Raw genomic sequence first — 23057 nt, 5'->3', positions numbered from 1 at the left:
CAGAAATATTAAAGCATAAGCCGGTAACAGAGCTTCCCCCAGAACGTTTTGGGAAAAAAACAATTTGCGGTGTTCACTATACACGGCCGGAAATTATCTGAAAATGAAAAACTATTAAAAATTAGTCAAATTATAATCAAATCTTCCCCCCAACGTTCTCTGATAATTTCTATTTTTATTTAAAAATTTTTGGCGGCCATCTAAAGTGTGAATTGTTATTTTCCACGAAAAATTCCGCCATTATGTGGGTGGGAAACACTTTAATGTAAAAAAAAAAATTTTAAATAAACGTTGGGGGAAGGTATTTTATATGCAAAAAATGTGTACAAAGTTTGAAATGAATCGGTCAAGTAGTTTTTAAATAGCAGTGAACACAGACTTTGAAAAAGTAGTTTTGAGAAAAACGTGTTCAAAGTTTATGAACTAAAAAAGTGAAGAAAAATAATTTTTTTCCAACTTACACAGAATCATCGATTCCAGCTCCATACAGCAGACTTCCTGCGGCATTGTCGATGTCTTCAGCCTCTTTTCAACGTCTTCTGGTACACTTGCACTGGTATTTAGCTTGATTTTCTTCGATGAAGCACTTTTTGTGGTAACCTCATCTTTAATTATTTTATTCGGATTAAACCTTTTCTTGATCTACACAAATAAGTCCTTCCACTTTGTCGGTCTTCTCTCGAAACTTTGCTTACTCTCGGCATTTTTGTACAAAAAATTTTTTGAGAAAATTTTAAAATGACAAGCGCACGGTCGAACGTACAACGACAAACTGACGCTCATTTCTTGCTTTAAAATATTGTAGTGTATAGTATACATACAGATATAAAATATATCTTTATGGCTTTAGTTACCTGCCTTTACTAAATAAAATATTTTTAAAACTAGATAATGGGTTAGGACAATAGCAATGCATAAACTGTATACCTGTTCGACAGCTGCACTGCTATCCCGAACGCCCATAGCTGTTAGAGTTATAGCGTTAAAGGCCAGGAGATTAATAAGACAATAACTTCAAGAATATTGCTTAGATCGGATTAAAATTTTAAGGACATATTCTTGAAATGTTAAACGATAAGATAAGACCAAAAAAATCGATTTTTCGAAAGTGAAAATGACTGCTTTGTGAAAGAACAACTAATGTGTAAAGAAATTTATTTAAAATTAATTTTTAATATTTTTGTATATTATTTACAGTTATAGAACGGGTTATTAATAAATATTAACAATAACAAAAATTTATTTCACTTGGAATAAAAATAATTTATGCATTATTATCCGTACATTTTATGCAAATAAAAGTGGAAATCTTGTGTATACATTTTTCGCAAACATACTTTTGACATTTTTCACATATATTATTTGTTTTGTTTTTATGGCAAAGTCGTATTTGACAAATTTTGCGTTTGTTAGAATGGATTGCATTTGATGATGTTGCAGTTCTGTATGTAGTGGGAAGCTGTTCTGCTAATTGAAACAAGAACTCTTTTCGCTGTATTTGTAGTCCTGTCATTTCTTTGTAAAGGATCCAAGCATTTATAGCAGCCAAATCTAAAATATTGAAAAATATTTGGAGTGGCCATCTACGAGAACTAGCTTTTACTGTATGTTTTCTGGCCATTTGATCCGCCATATCAATCTAAATTTTGTGCTGTTATAAAATTGAATAGATTTCGGTAACATTTTTTTATTACTTTTATCAATTTTCACAAATTTATGCTTAGAACTTAGAACAACTACTCTTTTATTTGGTTTGCTTTTACATATGTAAGAACAAAATTCTCTGATTTATACAGCAGAGTAGAAAAACGAGGCATGTTATCCTTCGTTTGTTTGGCTGCTTTTGGTAGTTCTCTTTTGTTTCCTCTAATAGTTCCAATTAGAGTTGTTTTTTTGGCCAATAATTTTGTTTGGCTAATATTGACATGCTAGTGAAAAATTTAACGGTCATAATATTTCTTCCACAGATTGTATATGGCTCGACAAGTTTCAGAACAAAGTGTTCATTTAGAAGCATTGATGATGGTTGTTTTTCATCCTTCCCCAATAATGTTCATTTTTTCCCAAATAAGAAAAACCATTCAAAAAATATTTGCTACTAACATTTGATGCAAGATAAAAAAAAACAGAATTTGATCCCAAATTTGTTGGGTTTATTAGGCATATACTGTGTAAATCTGCACCTGGCTTTTGAAGGAAATAATTGCTCGTCATCTGCCGTCAACTGTTAATTTTTATCCTGTATTTGTTAACATTCCAGTCCAGTTTGTCAATACCTCCCATAAACTTATTATAGTTACTTATGCAATACGGTTGAACTCGTATGAATAAACCCTATGAGAAAGTAAAAGAAACTTGATATCAGCCACAATCCCCAAATAGGTATCGTTATAAAATGATCAATAAAATCATTTTAATAAAAAACAAAAAACTGAGTAAGTAACAGATCGTAACTGTAAACTCTAAATTACATATTTATCCACGGTATTTCATTATAATATAAAAACCACATCAAAAATATAATACTTCAAGTATGACAATTCTTGTTCAATTTACCTGAATGTTTATAGAGGTACTGTTAGGCCCGACGTGGACCATATCTGCTTAGATGTATTATCTTGATCCCTTGGAAAACCTGTCTAAACCTGCTAGGGCTAGTAGATAAAACCCACACTTGCGCTGCATACTAATTTAAGGAACATCTGTTTCTACTTTTTCACGCCGAACATAAATTTGGAATTTTAAACAATCCCCCACTGCACCGTGAGAACACCAATAAGAATCCCTTAACTTATGAAAAACGCCCTTCTTCTAGAACATTCCTTGTTCCGATTTCCCTTAAAAGGGGCCCCTTCGACATCCGAAACTCTCTTCTATCTTGGCCGTTACGCTTGTAAGTCGTTTTGTATCCGAACGTAAATCTGTTGTAAATAAAAGTTATTCTTTCCAAAACTTGGAAATCCTTGTTTTTAATACAATCACAAGAATTCAATAGGCCGAATTCTTACGTTATCCGGAAATCAACGCGAATTTAACTTCACGTGAACATTTCCGCGTAACAGTACGAAGAACGTATTATTAAAATGTCAGAAGTCAATTGAGAAGAATTCATACATTTACTTAACTTTTAATTAGATTTGTGACAAAATTTTGCAAAAATTATTAATCATATTAATTATTTTCTTATACTTTTGAAGTGTAAGAAAATATGAATATATTAAAATAAAAATTTGAATAAGAAAGCTTTGTATGAGAAAAGTAGAGATGTACAAATTTCGTTTAGACGTTTACTTGAGTTTAAGGTATACCGAGCGTGCGTTTTACTTGAGCCAGCACGCCGCGCTGCGTAACGCATTGTCGTATATTATAGGTACCTGAATTGCTCACGCAGTATTTATGTGCTCTTCCAAACATCTGATCCTTCATTTGTTGCCTATTTATTTTTATATTTTTCATCGTTTGCTCCGAAATGAAAGTATCTTATACGTATGTACTATTAGGATCTCTGGCAGGTCGAATAATTAGAATGAGTTCGTGCAAGGCTGGTTTAAGTGGTATTTGTAAACATGTTGTGGCAGTATTGCAATATCATTAACTGTTACTAATTCAATTGATCTTCTACGTATTCTTTCTTCTCGAGAATCTATTGATCTATAAAGCAAGCACATTCTTTGGATGATTCTAAAGGAAGATTTTGACTAGGAATACTTGTTATTTTTAAATAAGTTTGAGTTGAATCAATAGCCATAACAATACACAAAAACAATATAAGCATGAGTAAATTTATTGATTTAACAATTTATAATAACCAGAACAACTAATTGTTGAAAATACTCACGTGAAGCTAAAAAATCATCTTTAATAAAATGGAGTGAACAGACTTTCATACTGGGAGTTATACTTTTTCCAATTTTTAGCGTTCGTACCCAAGCTATATATCTACCAATTATTTGTTTATCACCAAATTTGTTTATTTCATAAACAAATTGTTTTTTACGAGGTGGAATTTGAAAAAACCTAATTTTTTTCATCACGACAAGCTATGCTTGTCCAACCAAATACACAGCAATACATTTTACTTGTATTTTTTTTTGCTGGGAACTCCATAACAAAAAAAAATTCTTTGCAACAACTTTTTAGTTTAACGATACTAGTTATTTTCAATTCTACTTTCAATAATATCTTTCTAAAGCTATCTAACCAATAACTCCTAAAAGTAGTATGGAGAAAAGAAAAAAATTTCATAGATTAGCGTACGCGGATATTTGTGACTTAGTTGAGAAAAAATAATAGAAAACAAAGAATGCTGTTTATTACAGTTTATCACAGATTTTTACAATGAAATTCTGGAGAAATTTTATGTTCGAGAATTTAAATGTTATAATTCAAGTCATTGTCATGAGAAAAAAAAGGTCAATTGCTCCTACCGATGGCTGCGTTATTACTGATGAAACTTTTTCAAATTTATATGATACTGAAATGATATCTCGCGCTGCTTTGACGTTAAGAAAGAAAATTTGGTTATTAAAAAAAAAAAAACACTTCCATGTAATTAAAAAGTCACCGATATTATCGAAGGGGAATGCGAAATCCTAAAATATTTGACGGATTTCATGCGTCATCTCTTATGTGGCACTGACTCAAGATCAAAGAAAAGCTGTGCCAATTTGCGTAAAGTAGATTCTTTTTCCCAAGATTTAATTTATGCGATACACCACGGAAAAATCAAAACATCTTTAGGAATTACACTTAAAAGTATAACAAATAGTCGTAAAGTCGTTGATCTTCTAAATAAGTACAGTCATTGCTGTAGTTACAATATTATTGAAGAACTTGAGACAGAAGTTACTGCTACTACATGTTGTGTATCCAATATTTTTCCGAATAGCTCCAAAACGTTGTACAGGAGTTGTATATGATAATTATGACCGTTTTTTTTTTCAACAAAGACACGTTGCATGATACAGTCGGTATTTTTTATCAAAATATTGAAGATACTGATATCATTAACCTGGATCACAGACGCGATAGTACAAACAATTCGGAACAACCTGCTGAATTTGTAATTATATTATACTTGACTTTTTTTAAACTGTTTTTAATAAAGATAATAAAATTCTTGTAAAATTTTGTCAAAGTTCAAATTAAAAGTTAAGTAAATGTATGAATTCTTCTCAATTGACTTCTGACATCTAACAATACGTTCTTTGTACCTCTATAAACATTCACGTAAATCGTCAGAAGTGGCTGAGTCATGTACGGGGTGAAAACTGGAGCAGCCTCTTAGCTGGTGCGCTGCACCGCGTTTCGCGCTCTCATAATTTGCGATAAACCTATGAAATAAAATATCATAGAATATGATAGGCAGTAGGTATAAGATATCGTTTACTTAAAGATTAAGAAAATTCTGAAGGACCATAAATTCCCAAACCAACTCAACGATCATCGAAACATATTGGTGCAACGAAAACCTTTATGCAGTGTCGGGTCCTTCGAGTGGTATACGATACCTATGTAAACATGAGATAACAGAGAGAAAGAACATTACTCATAAAGAAACTTCCTTGTGCTTAACCCCCACTATAACCCTTACCAAAAACATAAGCTCTTCCATCGGGAGACCTTGGTGAGTGGACCCTCCTACTATTGGCCAATAAGTTTCATATATTTCCTTCCCTCTCCAAAGGGGTGTAACTAATTTGGATATAAAACATGTGAAATAAAGTAAGAAGCGTCTGTCTGTTATACATTCTGTCTGTTATACACTCTCTGTCATTCATCATACATTCATACAGTCCACACCAAGCATTCAAACAATTGTAACATAGCCGCCAAGACTTAATTAATAAATTCATTGTTGACTAAAGAACTGTCTTTAGTAATACTACAAAGCCACTCACACCGTATTATTTTACTGTCGTGAGATTTCCATACAAAACTCGCGTATAATTTCAACTTGAAATTTGTACGTTGGTTTGAAACGGACTCGCTGCAGTATAACATACAGTGCGCACAACAATAATTATGCAAATTAATATTAATCTTTAATTTTTTTACCGTAGTTGTTGCACATTTTTATCCCTTTATTCAATGATAATTTTTAAAGTTGACTATAAGCTGTGACAATAATGTTACTAATCGTACCGATTCACGCTACAATCTTTCTTGTAAAAAATTTGAAATCGGAGTTTTATAAGTACTTATTGCCTCTGATTTTCGTCGAGTTTTTCTTTCTTTTTTGTTAATTGTACAAGTAATTTATGTTTTTGCATCGTACATATTCTAGAGATTTTGAGGAAACAAAAGTTTAATGAAGTTTTGTTTAAAATTAATTAATGTACGAATACTTTGTGCATACATTATATATACTATATGTGATTGCTTTCGTAAATTATTTCAAGAAAAATAAATTTTATTATATGAGAAAAATTTTGAAACAACATGATTTCTTATTAAGCGAATTTAAAGTGTAAAGTATTAAGAGCTTTATATGGTAGTCTTCTATATCTCTATAATTTATTTGATTTTTTATTAAATCAGTAAATAGGAAATAAAAATAGTATTTCATAAATAATAAAATTCTGAGATAAACTTACCTGGTAGGGATCACATAGATATACATTTTTTTTTTAAATATATATCTCCAATATTTGAGCCGCTTATTTCGAAAGTGGCCTAACTCCATTTTCCAAAAAAATCGAGTTATGTACCGTAATAGTTACATTTTTACATGATCTTTTCATTGTGAAGCAACTTGTTACACATATATTTAAAATCATGAAGATTTGGTAACAAAAAAATTTGCCAATCAACAGAATGATGAAAAGTTTATTTTGAAAGTGTCTTAACTCAATTCGTCATTTATTATTGAAGTAAGAATTTCTTTGGAATGGGGGTGATTTGAAAAAATGAAACACGGTGATGTGTGACGCGGCGATGTAGTGGGGCGATGCAGCGCGGCGATGAAACGGCCTTGATACTAACTAGAGGAGGTCGTGATCTGTAACTCTAGAAAATGAACGAAATTATACTCAAGCGATAGAGAATCGAAAATAATTAGACACGTGTTTCGGCTTTTTCTCTAGTGGGGTCTTCTTCATGTGAAAAAACTACTTTTTCTAAATAAAAAAACACTGTTACGAGTTTGACTCGAGCCGAACGCCACCTATTCAGCAACCGCCAGTAGCCAGCTCGAAGTCCGATGCTGCTGGGTTCACGAGTCTTTTCCTCGAACTTTTTTTTTTTTTGAAGTGTAAACTTCTTTAGAATGGGAATGATCGGAAAAGTAGATAAATGCTTCGGTCAGGAAACGGAGCTATGAAACGGTTGCTATACTAAATAACGAGAGAGAAAGAGACAAACATATAGGATTGAGCCTGCCAGAGAATGAGACGAAATATAGCTATACAGTTTTTCCTATTCTTGGTCTCCTCTTGTGTCATTTCTTTTCTATTTAAAAATGTTTCTATTTTATTGAAAAATAATATTAAATTATTTATTTCGCAAATATTATAATTAACAATTATGAAATATATAGAATATAATAATTTTATTGTCTGCAATATTTTACAAAAAAATTAAATGATTATCAGATACATCAGAGAAAAAAAATTAGACAACATTGTAGAATATTTTTCTTATAAATGTCCAAAGACATGTTTTTTAATTATAATGTTTGCGTATTTAGGAAATTTATACTAATTTTTCAATAAAATAGAAAAGTTTTTAAATAGAAGAAACTGAACTCGCGTGATACAAACTAAAAAACCTTATTTGCTATTATATTTTCAATAAAAAAACAATAATATAACTTATTTTAAAAATATTGTGGGTGTTTGCGTGAAAGAAAGAGAGAAAGAATGATTGCTTTATTAGAATGCGTGCGCCAAGCGTGAGGACTGTTATGTTTGCGTGTGTATGTGTGGGAAAGAAAGAAAGAGATAAGGAATGGTTACTTTGTCAGGATGCGTGCGTCTAGCGTAAGGATGACGGAACGAGAGGCAACCATTCGTTGTTTGTCGTGGAGCTACTGTTGTGTTGTGTTATGTGTATACGTGTGTGGCGAAGGCAAGCATAAGCTTGTTGTATGACGCAGAATCCAACTTGTACGATAATTTACGATAATTCGATATGTAAATATAATTTTCGATATGTCTCGATTTTGCTTTTGTTTCGATTGCAGCGCAACGCTCGCTCAGCTGTTTATGTATCGTTGCATCGAAAAGTTGATATCTACTACGTGGTATGCGGATTTAGATGGTCATAACATACATAGTCGCATAGCAGCATCATAGCATATAGCATTAGCATAGTCGAAAAAAGGATCGAAAAAATCGAAAAAACTATCGAAAAATATACTTTTTTTACTTTTTTTGCACTTTTGCATAAAAAAAAAGAATTGGAAAATCCGGAAAATCAAATCTTTGTTAACCTAGTCAAAAACTTTTTTTTCTGTGCGTACGATAATTTTACTGAGAACCCGATAATTTTACGGCACTGTGTCGATCAGACAAGCAAAAGTTCCTGGGATCACTGCGAGGGAGAGACAGAGCCAGTGATCCCATTCGTACGATAATTATCGCGATCCAAAAATCGTGGCGTTTTTTGCAAAGGTGCACCCCCACCCTAACCCTCACTCCCACCACCACTCCCACCACCACTCCCACCACCACCACGATCTCCCGGCGAACGATCGTTTTTATCGTTTTTATGATAGGGTTTGGGAACTTGATAAGTAAAAAAAAAAGAAAAAAGTCATCAAAATTTTTTTTTCTCGACTTGAAGATCTTCCCTTGCAGCTATCGAACCGCCGATTAGACTAAACGATTACAGAACGTTTTCTACCTAAAAAAAAAGGTCATCAACTTGAAAAAGTTGGAACTTAGACACTTTTTTCGACTTTTTAAAAATTTTGTCCAAGATTTGTCGGATTTCAAATTTTCCCGGGGCGTACGATAATTTTCTGCCGCGTACGATAATTTTGCGCTCCTGTGTCGATCAAACGAACTAAAGTCTCTGGGATCACTGGACAGAGCAGAGCAGAGCGAGTTTGCGAGTTTGATTTGTGAGAGTGAAAATAGAAAGAAGGTGATAACGAGAGCGAGTTTTTAATGAGAATAAAGAGTGATAGTGTGAGCGAGTTTTTAAGTTAGCGAATCTTTGTGAGAACATTGTGAGAAAGTGCGGCAAAAAGTGTGATTTACTATTCCTAACAGAATAAAACATAACCCAGTCAAAACATGAAATTGAAAACAGGAATTGAGTATTGTCTTTTTCACTTTGAAACATCTTAAATTATATTGAATGGAATTTGGTCCTTTCGAAATTTTATAACAAATCAAATTGTTAATTTTAAAAGTGGCTTAATTTCATTCGTGATAAAGAAATGCATATTTTTCACTTAATAATTGCCACTATTTTAATAGGAACTATAAATTTCACACCCTTAGATACACTTAAATAGTATGACTCGTTAATATCTTGTACGTATATTTTTAATTGCAATGATGCGCAAATCCTTCAATATCTCGATTCAAGCATAAATGAAGTTAGGCCACTTTTAAAATAAGCGGCTCACATAATATTGTATGTTAATTAAAAATAAATGCGAAAGATTAAAATAATCGACTGTTATTTATCCTTTTTTTTTCTTTTCTTTGTTATTGATAGTGACTCGCATAATTTCAAACGAGCACTTACGTCGGACTTTAAATATGTCTATTTTTATTTGTAGATTTACATATTAATATCTAAAAATTCACAATAAACAGGAATGTGTCTTTAGGTTTATATGTGTTTTTTGTTTTTCTTTTTTTATACATATTTGTGATTAACTGACCAGAGAATTGATCATGTTAATATATCTTAATTTACAGCCAATAGTATCATTTCATTACTCTTACATCCTTCTCGATATAGAGCAAAAGTGTTTTACAAATTTGTCTTATTTAAATTTAACTTAATGGTCTTTTTATGAAAAGGTTCATTCTATTTCGAATAACAAATTATTCTTGTATTTAGGATTGTATATTCATGTAAAGTAAAAACAAGTTAACGTAAGAATGTAGGCAAAGGTCAGCCAATCGTGAAAAAGTTAAGTCCACTTAATTTTAAATGAATTTTTTTTATAATGGTCATTATATATATAGGGTTTTCAATAAAATCTATTAAATATTTATACAGTGCATAAAATATACTAAATATATTTAATAAAAACGTCTGAATAAATTAGGTCGAAAGATCAATCATTTCTAACGTATCAGCATTTTGGTATGTTAGTATCATAATTGACTTACTGGCTTCTTGAAGAATTTAAAAATTGCTTTCAGTTAAAGATAGATTGAATATGATGAACCAGTTGTATAACCTTCTTGATTCTCTGATTGCAACCTTGTGAATTTCTTTTTATAGGAGTATTTGATCAGTATAGTATATTATTCGCCGATAAATGACTTAAAATAATTACAAAATCGAATCTATAGTATAATATTTGTTTCATTGTCCGACGAAGATGTGAAATTTTCGAGAGAGTTCGCGACTTCATAAGAAAAATATTTCAAGCCTGTATGGATATGAAAAAAGGGCATGTAAACACCTTCTGTAAATAGAAAAAACTAATAGTAAGTGAATCGTAATACTACCATAACGTGTATGGTATGTATACCTACACACCTACATTGTGTATGGTATGTATAATTAGAAATAATTGAATTTCCAACCTAAAGTAATTGTAAGATTTTTTTACTCACAATCAGTATAGTATGTTCTATATGCTGTATTAATATTAAATGGTATTTTTTGAACACCCTGATATATGTATATATATAATTATTACATGGATGACGCTCCCACTGTTAATATCACCCAAAAGTATTTATTATCTTTTTAACAAAAAAAGATTGGAAAATACGCAGAGTACGAATTTTCTCTTTTCTTACTTCAAGATATTTGTTATTTATTTTTTTTTTCGTTTTTGTTATATTTCTTTCTTTTTTGTTTTAAATTTTTCTTTGTTTTAGAGTAATACTCTAGAGTAGAAAAGGTGAAGAGTGAAGTGAAATGAAATTTTAAAGAACTCGTACTACTTGTCTCCTTTATGATTTGTATCATTTTGTCTTTTTCGCTTTTATTTTAATTGTCACGACAGTTATTTGTGATCGATGTTGTAAGATTTGTTAGAATGATTAAAATAAAAAGAATATTATTCAATATAAAACTTTGAATTACGTTAATAATTAAAAAATATTATAAGATAAAAAAGTTTGTTATATAAACTTATAATTTAAGGATATGATTATACTTAATTATATTATTTAATATTGTTGTTTTAGAGGATATCTTAAAAATTGCTTTTTTGCAAAAATGAAAAACAGAATTTTTTGTTTTTTATTTTAAGATATGAATCTCCAGAGTGTTATTAAAAAAGTAGGGATCCACGATGCCTGTGCTTTAAATACCTATCAACCAAAATTTATAATTTTTCAGTTCAGTAAAATGATTTCTAAGACACTTTATGTTTATAGCTATGGAAATTCTATGATGACACCTGAAGCAAAACATACAATTTGCGTTTCAGTCAATGTGTTTAATATGTTAATAAGAGAACGATAAAAGTTAGTTCTCATAAATTTCTTCTCTTTTTTTTATTTTCCTTCTTACACACGTATTAACGTTGAAATGATTCAATTTTAATCAGAAAAGAGGAAACAAGTACCGAGAACTCTCGATTTCGCTTTTTAAGAAAGGCGTGTACGAACGAGGAACAAGGTTTACGAACGCTCCAGCAGAGCATTGTTAACGATATTTAAAATTTACAAAAATTATATGACAGACGGCGATATACGTACTTTTTCTCCTATTTGACTGACAGCCCATGAACAATTCAAAACAGTTTTCGAAGTTTTATAAGAGGCTTGCGTTCCATACTTTTATTTTATTTATCATAAAATCTACTATTACTAAAAAAAATTTACGACGATTAGATTATTAAGAAAGATTCAAAATCGTTCTTGGTTTGTCATTAAAGAAGAGAAATGATCGCCGAAAATACGAAAGGATTCTTCGATCGAGATGATCCCCGTATTTTGAATGATTTCGCATGTATATATATATATATATATATCATATATGTATATCATATATTTCATATATTGTATATATCTATATATTTATCACGTATTATATATACAATATACAGGGTTTTTTATTTTAGAAAGACATGGTCAAAAATCTCCGTTTTTATTGGTTTTATAAACAAATGTTTCCAGAAAAAGCTGTTACATTTGAGACGAAGTGTGAAATATGTGTATTCAGCTACAGTCAGTATAAAAAGTATTCATATCGCAATCAATTTGAACAAAAACTTTGAAGAATTTTGAAGAATGTTATTAAAAAGTGATTATTTATATTTGTTATTATAATATTAATAAATTTTCAAAAATTGACAGGAAATATATTCTTAATAAATATTCATATACTTCTACGCTTACAACAAAAATGCAATGTTCTTGCAATTTTAGTATCTAATGGGATTTCCTTTAAATTGTATAATCGTCTTAAGCCTTTATGACATTAAATGTATGAAAGTAAATTTAAGTTATATGGGTCAGATGGATGCTGTATTGTATGAAGAAAAAAATACTATATATGAGAAGTACAATTTGCAAGCGTTTGTACGAAATTGAATCTCTTGATTTTATCGATGATATCATGGACCTCAAAATTGTATATTGATATTTTAAAACAACATCTTCAAGCTAGTATAAATAAAATGGGATTACTGGACAATTATGTGTTTGTACAAGATAATGATCCAAAGCACAATGTGCGACAATGCGCGATAATGGATCCTGTAAAATGTACCAAATTAATTAAAAATCCCTCCCCCCTTAGACTTATTAAGTTATCTAGAAAAAAGTCATGATCATTACATTTCTTTAAAAAAAGATTTTAAAAATGCACTCTTAGAACAGTGGAAAAAAATTTCTAATATTAAAACCAGAAATGTAGTAAATTCGATGTTACAAAGGCTTAAAATTATTATACAATTTAAAGGAAATCCCATTAGACACTAAAATTGCAAATTTATTGTATTTTTATTGTAAGCGTAGAAGTATACGAATATTTATTAAGCGTATATTTCCAGTCAATTTCTGAAAATTTGTTAATATTATCAGAATAAATATAAATAAATTTTATTTATTTATTATTTGTTAATAACACTAGTTTTAGAAATTGTTAAGAAGACGTATATATATTTTTTGTAATAAAGAAGTTCTTTATATAGATTTTTTGTTTCAATTGACTGGTTACTGCTACGAATACTTATTATACTTACTGTATATTTTTTATACAGGATACTGTTGTCAAGGTATAGAAGTCATAATTTATTTTTGAATGGAAATCGTTAATGTAAACTCAATTCAAGTTGTAGAAAATATTAATTTAAAAAATGAGCATTTATATATATATAATGTGCTTTTTCATAATATTTCCTAAAATTATAATACGTCGAAACTTATCACTATAATTTTTCTTATAATTGCTGAAGGACATTGTAATTCTAATGAATACATTTTTAAAAGTATATGAATAATAATAAATAAATAAATAAGAAAAAGAATTGATTATTAAATTCTTTGAGTTATTAGATGTTTAACGGAAAAGTTATAGCATCATTGCGAATTTACACACACACACACACACACACACACACACACACACACACACACACACACACACACACACACACACACACACACACACACACACACACACACACACACACACACACACACACACACACCTTTAATAAATTATATTTTAAGTTTAACTGACAGGAAAATTTTGGTACCATAATTTAATGAAAAATTGATGAAAACATACTCTTTCTTTAGATGCTCCATGCATTTGAACTGATATTTTCCATTTTTAAAAAGTTTAAAATGTCGATTTCCATGGAAATAAATTACTATAATTTTTGTTCTTGATAACAGTATTCTTTATGAAGAAGCTGTAATTTGGAAAAGAAACGTCCATTTAAAAAACTAATACAATCGGAGATATTTGATCATATAATTTAACATATCCTGTATATATTATATGCATATATCTACATATATAATATATATGAAACGTACAATTTTGACTATACATTCACACGTTACTTTTACCACCATTCGCTAAACTTAAAATCTCAGCTTTTTAAAGACATATTTTTAAATATCTAACATTCATTTTTTAAAAACATTTCTGTATACATCTATTTAATATCTCAACAAATTCATCGTGATTCTCGTATTTCTCGTCGTCTTTGTTTTCTATTTTATATATATGAATATTTGTATACTTATATATACTAATACTTTTTTTCGGCGTTTCTCTGCCATGTTTATCTCTTTGCATCTGAAAAATTCACTCTCTCACTTTTTTGAAAGAATTCTGTTCATTTTTCTCGTCAGATTTACAGTTTTTGTTGGCTAGTTAACTTTAATGTTGTTAAAAAAAAAAAAAAGAAAAGAAAAAGAACTTTTGAAAGACGCTTCAACAATGTTGAAAAAATGATTAGATTACTCATGATATAATACGTATAATACAAGTGTGATGTTTATTAATTTTTATTTATGATCTTTTTGTTTTGCTTTTTAAGATATATTCGTTTTATCGTACTTTCATAAAAAACGATTCTGATATCTTCGAATCGCAAGCAAGGGTTCAAATATTCGTGAATCTTTTCCAATTTATTATCATCAGACTCTCTTTCTAATTTCTAATTAATATTGCAGAGAGATTCAGTTGAATATTTTTCACCGTTTGGGTATCCACCGTATATACATACATCTTTTCTTTATCATCAAGGAGAAAAACGTAATATTCACCGAATGTATTTTAGGGAACATTTCATTTCTAATTTCCTTTTATTCGAAGTAAATTAGAGAGACTCGCAAGGTGATGATTCATCACTGATGAAATTATTTTAGCAGTATCCAAGTCAACGTCTAATGTAGATTGAGTACATTTCGCGATTAATAATCGATTGTGACGTCACAACACGGGTTGTTTTTTTATAGACCATGAAATATATTTTATATTACTCAAGTATATTTATAATATACCTGACATTTTTATGAGTTCTACACGAAAACAAAGACTCGTTTTTATACCATGCATTTACCTTTTTCTTTTCATAAATTTTTCGTTTATCTTAACGTTTAATGCCAACCACACAACACGCACACACACAAAAAAAAAATTTCAATTATATACGTATTTATTTTAGCGTTATTTAGTGCGCTTCTCTCTCTTGCGATAATAATAATAAAATACTAATAATAATAACAACAATAATAATCATCATCATCATCATCATCATCATCATTATCATCGTCAATTTTTTCTTTTCTTTATAATTTTCAAATTCATTTGTAGAATAATAATTGACTTTAACAGAGCGATTGGTACTTGGAAATGTTTTCGTCTTCCAAGTATCAAGTACCATTAAATTTAACAATCTAGCAAATATGACGTAAGTTTGTTTAAACAATTTACTTTTCATAAACTCCACTCTATTGTATGTACGATCATTACAACACGCTTTCCAAGAGAAGCATAGATATATTCTTCTTATAATATTCATATATAAACGATATCTATATAAATAAATGTATTTAAAATTTTTGAAACACATAAAAACACAACAGATACGTAAAGTTTTCTTTTTCCATACTTATTTTTTATTTAATCTTTTTTAATTCTTAAAAATGGACCGATCAAATTAATCTCTTCTTTCTTTTAAATATCTTTTCTCTTTCATCGTTTTACGATAGACTATATAATATAAAAAACATTTTCTATACTAATCGGACAAGTAAACGTACGTAGTGAAAGAAAAAAATAAACAAAAAGACTGTAACGATTTTGTATTTTACAAATCGAGAAAGGATACGTCGTAGCACGGCTATTTTATCACCATATGTAACGCATTGTTAGAAGTGCACTTTCAGGATAATAATATGTTAGATATACGTTTTTACTTATTTACAAAATTTTTCTCATATGCTTTTTTCTGTATTTTTCTTTTTTTCTTTTTCTTTTCTCTTTCATCGTTTTTTTGTTTCTCGTAATATTTATTATATTCCTATAAAGCGGATGTCATCCTCAACGTAAAAGACAGATAAGTACGAGTATTCCGTATATATATATACCTTTTTTTCTTTTTAGTAAATATACCTTATACTTACGTAAGTGTATCTCCTTGTGCGAATTATAGTATATCGTATGACCTTTAAATAGTTATATAACCCACTTTTTGAGGCAATTTTTTTGAAACTTTCGTAACAATAAGATGAACGTGTAGTGAGAAAAAGGTCGAAACGTGAAAGTGGAATTCGCATTTCAGCCTTTCGTCTTTTTTACGATTTGCATAATTAGTGCTATCATAGTTAGTACATGTGCACGAACTATAACATCTCTTGAAATCTAAACAGTAAATCTTTTTTCTTTGTTAACTATTCAGCATTAACCATAAAAGTTAACACTGTTGTTCATTCCCTCTTTTTCTTTAATGACTTCCCAGTGAACACACTAACGTAACAGTGATATCACACCTAGAGAACATGTAACATAACAAATGTAATGTAAATTTTACATTCTTGTGATACAAATTTTTATGTAAATGGAACATCAAATTTATGACATAAATATGACATTAAAATGACATACATGTTTCTTACCGAGTGACATCACTTTAGTAACCTTAGTGTGATGTTATATTTATATGCCATAGTTACGTTAGCTTTACATTCTTGATATGACGTCACTATTACATACTAAAGTTAACTTATAAATAACATAACCGATGTGACTCTGTTTTATCATCACATTTACATCACAATGTAATGTTTCAGTTCTGTTCATATTGTTACAGAACACCTATATAAAATAGTTATATATTTTCTTGCTTTGAAATTTTATGTCAAATTTATGTTAAAAAAGTAACTTTGAAATTATATAATGCGTTGCAACTGCATTGCTTTATACTGCATTTTGCATAATGCATCAATTTTTGAATAGGAATATTTTTTTACAGAATTAAATTCCTTATAAGTATATATTTTCAGTGCATTAAATAAATATGTCTAATGGTTAGTGTACCACCGGTGGTATACGTGGCACGGAACATGTTAATTATAATTTATATTATTAATTTATGTTATATTTTATTATTTAATATTATTTATTAATTATAATTATTAATATATATATTAATTATAATTAATAATATTATTTATTACATATGTATTAATAATATAATATAAATAAATACAAGTTCGCATGGCTCAGTGAGGCAACACACCATCCAGAAATGTCCAGCTAGTAAATCGTATGTTCCCGAGTTAAAAAAAGGGCCCTTCGAAAAAAAAAATAAAATAAAAAAAAAACAATTACGTAACCTCAACAACGAATTTCGATTTTTTAATTTATATTTGACGTAATTATGATATTCGAATTATATCACTGCTATATCACCAATGTAATATGTATGTGACATTAACATCACATTTATGTTCATTATGTTAAGTCACATTGTTACGTATGTGAGTGTGAAATTGTGCGTCACATGTGATTCACATGTGACCCGTATGTTATTTTACGGTTTACGTAACCAACAAATTTTGGTTCTGTAAATGTGACGTCTCGGTTACATTGATGTGTTCACTGGGTTTTCATGTTCTTATTTACACGACAACTAAACGCTTATTTGTGTATTTTATCTTATTCGATCCAATAAATTGACATAATTCCTCGTATACACGCGAAGTAGTTTAATTTAACTCTACGATTATGATTTTCGAAAATGACAAAAAGAGTCGTGTAAATTTTAATAATCTTGACTTTTCGCGTCGATCGATCGATTAATCCTTTCCGTAGAAAATCACGTACGTATGTATGCGCAGTATACATGCACACGTATTTTCCATTAATCGTGCTGAACGCACTTGTAAGATTAATTTACGTATATTCACGTTAACAGTAGGCACAATAATAATAATAATAAAAATTACAATAATAGTAACAGTAATAATAATAATAAAAATGATGATGACGATGCAAATTATAAGTATATACAGTCGCAATTCTTCTTCGATTGAAAATTCTTTTGTTTCAAAGATATAGGTACTTATCTACCTATGTATCTATCGAAATAGAGATTATTTCAAGAACATATTTCTTGCATTTCACTTGAGAAGGCTTTGTTTTAAAAGCAGTTTGATGGTAATTGACTCGAAATAACGAGAGAAAATCGAATAAAGATCGCTTCTCGTTTGCGATGTAATATTTTTTTTGTTGAATCAATTCTTCAACGTATTAGTGAATATAAAATAAATTACGTATAACATTGTTTATTTTTTGAACTCTAAAAGATAAAAAAATAAAAGAATCGTCGTTTGCTCTTTATTTTACTTAACTTTGGATGTATAATTTAAAAAATTCAGAAAAAATGATTTTTGAAAATTTTTAATAAAATTCGTTATTGCAATAAATTGTATTAAATTTTTATCAAATTGTATCTACTTTTCATGATTAAGAGTTAGTCTTGGCAAACAATCTAAATATAGCTGTGAGCAGTTGAGTAACAGATGGATGTTTGCTTTGTATAGTTACGGCATTGACTCATTTCCATGTAAATGCATGGACTAATTAAGTTTTGTTATAAAAAAAGTGCATAATCACTTCTTTAGTGCTTAGAGTTCCTCGATTCAATAAATATAACATTCTATTCGTTGATAAATCAATGACGAGCATTTTTTAACGGAATTTTATCTTTCATTGAAAGTATATCGTCATTGCGTATGCTTGATTGATGTTAGTAAATAATAATAATAATAATAATAATAATAATAATAATAATAATAATAATAATAATAATAATAATAATAATAATAATAATAATAATAATAATAATAATAATAATAATAATAATAATAATAATAATAATAATAATAATAATAATAATAATAATAATAATAATAATAATAATAATAATAATAATAATAATAATAATAATAATAATAATAATAATAATAATAATAATAATAATAATAATAATAATAATAATAATAATAATAATAATAATAATAATAATAATAATAATAATAATAATAATAATAATAATAATAATAATAATAATAATAATAATAATAATAATAATAATAATAATAATAATAATAATAATAATAATAATAATAATAATAATAATAATAATAATAATAATAATAATAATAATAATAATAATAATAATAATAATAATAATAATAATAATAATAATAATAATAATAATAATAATAATAATAATAATAATAATAATAATAATAATAATAAAGAAAAAAGGTGAAAATGGTATAAGAATGTAAAACTAAAATTAATTGTAAGAAAATGTGCGGATTATTTTTCCTTTACGAGAAAATTCTCAATCGAAAGAAAAACAGACAGGTTTTGTATTTATTTTCGACCGAAATGTCGAGAAGAATATAATAAATAATATGTATCAGTCTCTCGGTGAAGATACACCTTTTTTTTCGTTTTTAATTCTTAAAAGGATCCAGACGTATTATTCAAATGGCCGAGTTGAATATTTAATTGTGTTAAACGTGTATTCACAAGTCGACGTACAGAAAAGGGATTCTGTAAAATAAAATATTCTGATTAAGTGATACTTATGTGAACATTACTACAGTTCGATCTCTTGAAAAAATCATAAATATATACTTTGCGTACACATTTTATATTACAGAATTTACTTGACTATACATGTATCCATAATATTTAATAAAAATGACGATAGGAAAAGATGAATAAAATAAAATAAAAGAAAAAATGAAGTCTTGTAGATTTACATTATTATGTAGAATCAAAAAAGACATGTCTTTCTTTCCGGGAGAACGTGGTTCTTCGAGTGCTATAAAACGAGTAGAGACAGATATTTTTACAGATACTCGACGATGTCGCACTTTATCGATATATTCGGACAACTCGCTATGCTAGCACCGTACCCACTTCTTGCATTACTTTTGTGTCTCTCGGTAAGAAGCTTCTGAAATATCGGCAGTAATATCGCCCGGTCCAAGAGTTCGCCGTCGGAGGCAGCACTGTATATTTCCCCACCACTCGACGTAATGCCAGGTCCAGCTCTGGACCCAACACGGACATCACCCCCACCACGACCCACACCACCCGATCCAAGGATACCTTCGCCACTTCCACCTACGTCCCCAGCACGTGAGTTTCCACTCGCATATTTGCTATTATGAATTGTCGCTACATTTGGAGTACTTTGAACGTATTCCAAGCGAGCCTGCTGATGACGCAACTTGGATTCGGTGTGTCTACATTCTCGAACCTTATGTGAAGTGGCAGCACGGTGAGGACACTCGGAGATTGAATGACCACCACTTCGACCACGCAAACATTTTTCTCGTGATCTCTCTGATACCGAGCGTTGAATAATCGCTGAAGCTAACTCCTCGCATCTTTCTATTAACAAAAATTACGAATAAAAACGATATTTCTGTTAAATGCCTTTGTTTTTTTTTATTTTGATATAACATTTATGATATAAAATTTATGAACAAGTTCATATAAGAATTATAAGATATAGAAAAGACATTAACCAGTATCAGAGTAGCTCGCGTTGACCACGGCAGGCACATTTGGCGAGCTGGCATTGTGGGAATCATGATGTTTACGATGTCGTCGCGGTGCTGGTGGTGTTTCAGCGGAACCGTTAAACATTGCGTGACTGTGTCCACGTCCGCCATGTTTTTCGCATCTGTAGCCGGTAACTAAACTACGCCGATGGCCACACTCTCCAATCACGTATGCTTTGTCGAAAGTAGTTTGAATGTTGTTCTTACCACTCGACTTGGATACGTTCTCCGTCGAAATGTAGCTGATCGAGTTAATTGGTACGCTCGTTCTTCGACGTTCCGATAGTTCATGATGAGAATGTGCCAAGATATCATTCCTCACGGATGATCTTCTTTTTAAAGACTGATGTGATGGTACTGATCCTGTGTCAAAATCGGGCCAAATAATTCAAGTTAATATACGAATGAACTTTTACCAAATACACTTGTGAAGTATACGCTATCCACTTTGATGAAATTTTACAGATTGATAGAGTTAATAAAAATAAAAGATTAGTGTCTTGTATTAACAGCGATAATTTAGTTTTAATGGGTGAAAGTAGTTAATAAAATTGTGACTATCTTTAATTATCTGGTAAACTAATAAAGGTAAAAAGTTAATTACAAAGTTATTTGCTTTCTCGATTGATATAATGACACAAAAAAAATATTTTCGAAATCTTTATAGTTTTAAATCAAAGTTACACCCTTATCTATTTTATTGTTTTATTGATGCAGTAAGTTTATTAAAACCGAAAGCGTCCATTTAACGAATGTTTCTTGTTATTTTTCGAAATTCAATATATATAATATTTGTTAAGTTTTTACATTTTTAAAAAATTCTTATGTTTGTTTAATCTATATATTTACAATTGAAAAGAACTAACCAGAATGTCGATGTCTGGGTGGAATGAATTGTAATGGCGGAGGAAGGATATGTTGGTCGGAGTATCCCTGATCATGTAATTCACTGAAGGATACATTTTTGGAAGGTGGTGGTGTCGGCAGTCTCGCTCTCTCTTCATCCTTTTTCATAATAATTTTAGCGTCTTGTGGGATTGCAGTTTCTTCGAGAACGATTGAATCAGTTTCCTCGGCGGCCTCTGGAACGAATTCGACGTTCATCTTACCTTCCGAACGTAGTTCTAGACTTCTTTCGAGCAACGGTTCGCTATCTTGATTTTCATCGATAATATGACTTTTCCTACAAGCGGTATCCTCAACAGTAGTGTGCTTCAATGCCGACGGAAGAATTAATGGTAAGCGTTCGTTATCGACTGCGATGGTCGGTACCTTCCCAAAGCTCGTCTTTTTTCTGAAAAAAGCATCACTTGCTTATTTCAAAATTAATAATGGCTTCAATTCGCTGAGTATATATTCAATATATTCAATATTGAATAACTCGACTCTTTGTTGTCATTATTATTATTGTTCCTAACTAAAATTTATAATTATAGTTATTATTAATATTATACAAGATTGACTACGAAGCGTGAAAAGTAGAGATTACTCTGTTATTAGTAGTCCAATCGTAAATGTTTTTATGATCTTTATTAGATATTGCTTGGTTTCGAGAGAGCTTCAATACGTACATATGTAGCACATTTTTTGGTAATTGTTTCCTATGATTTTTCAAGGATCATCTTGAATTTTGTTAAAGGATTTCGAGACAATTTTAGTAAGTACCATAAAATAATGTGTGTTACTTTTTTTTATCGGGGTCGAGAAAAGATTAAGCGCTCAGATGAAGCGCTGAGTGATCACCGTTTTGTGCAGCCTGAACAGAAAGCAGAGCAAAAGCGGTTCCGTACTCAACTTGTAAATCTTTCTCGAGCCAGATGAAATAAAAATAGCTGGTTATGTTATGATATATTTATCGAATTCATTTTACAATTATCTAACAGAAACAAAAATTGTCAAAAAATTTATTATATATACATTAAAGTTCTCTTGAAACCATGCAATATCTAATAAAAACATTTTCAATTGGATTGCTGATAACAAAGTAAGCTCTACTAATCACGCTTTATTGAGATTCACTCTGCTGAATAAATAAATAAATTATTATTATTGTAGTTGTCATCATCATCATCATCATCATCATCATCATCATCATCATCATCATCATCATCATCATCATCATCATCATCATCATCATCATCATCATCATCATCATCATCATCATCATCATCATCATCATCATCATCATCATCATCATCATCATCATCATCATCATCATCATCATCATCATCATCATCATCATCATCATCATCATCATCATCATCATCATCATCATCATCATCATCATCATCATCATCATCATCATCATCATCATCATCATCATCATCATCATCATCATCATCATCATCATCA

The 23057-nt window shown here is 29.6% G+C and overlaps 1 protein-coding gene and 1 long non-coding RNA gene across 12 annotated transcripts in view; both read right to left on the bottom strand.

Annotated features, from left to right (window-relative positions):
• Nucleotides 1-45: 45 nt before the first annotated feature.
• On the bottom strand, nucleotides 46-18900 carry LOC107065132 (uncharacterized). Of its 6 annotated transcripts, none has more exons than XR_016177157.1 (5): nucleotides 5594-18900; nucleotides 2557-5510; nucleotides 2184-2334; nucleotides 462-1551; nucleotides 46-97 (listed from the first exon to the last, which is right to left on the bottom strand). It is a non-coding gene; the product is annotated as an uncharacterized LOC107065132 (long non-coding RNA). The 6 variants fall into 6 exon arrangements; XR_016177160.1 differs by having other exon boundaries at nucleotides 46-1551; nucleotides 2557-2921; nucleotides 3009-5510; XR_016177159.1 differs by having other exon boundaries at nucleotides 46-1551; nucleotides 2557-5333; nucleotides 5417-5510.
• A 720-nt stretch (nucleotides 18901-19620) lies between these two features.
• GABA-B-R2 (gamma-aminobutyric acid type B receptor subunit 2) overlaps nucleotides 19621-23057 on the bottom strand; it is a 579685-nt gene continuing 576248 nt past the window's right edge. For 5 of the 6 annotated variants that reach the window (XM_089174269.1, XM_089174271.1, XM_089174270.1 and 2 more), the window contains 3 exons: nucleotides 21572-21999; nucleotides 20670-21068; nucleotides 19621-20532 (listed from right to left, as the gene is read on the bottom strand). In XM_089174269.1, coding sequence (XP_089030395.1) covers nucleotides 19985-20532; nucleotides 20670-21068; nucleotides 21572-21999 — 1375 coding nt within the window. In that variant the 3' untranslated portion in view covers nucleotides 19621-19984. The remainder of the gene's footprint in view (nucleotides 20533-20669; nucleotides 21069-21571; nucleotides 22000-23057) is intronic. The other variant, XM_089174272.1, reaches the window with a different exon arrangement.

The sequence above is a fragment of the Polistes dominula genome, unplaced genomic scaffold, assembly GCF_049000335.1.
Source record: "Polistes dominula isolate Pdom_NZ unplaced genomic scaffold, Pdom_raw_medaka contig_168, whole genome shotgun sequence".
Lineage (NCBI taxonomy): Eukaryota > Metazoa > Arthropoda > Insecta > Hymenoptera > Vespidae > Polistes > Polistes dominula.
This window is presented reverse-complemented; position numbering and strand designations above follow the sequence as displayed.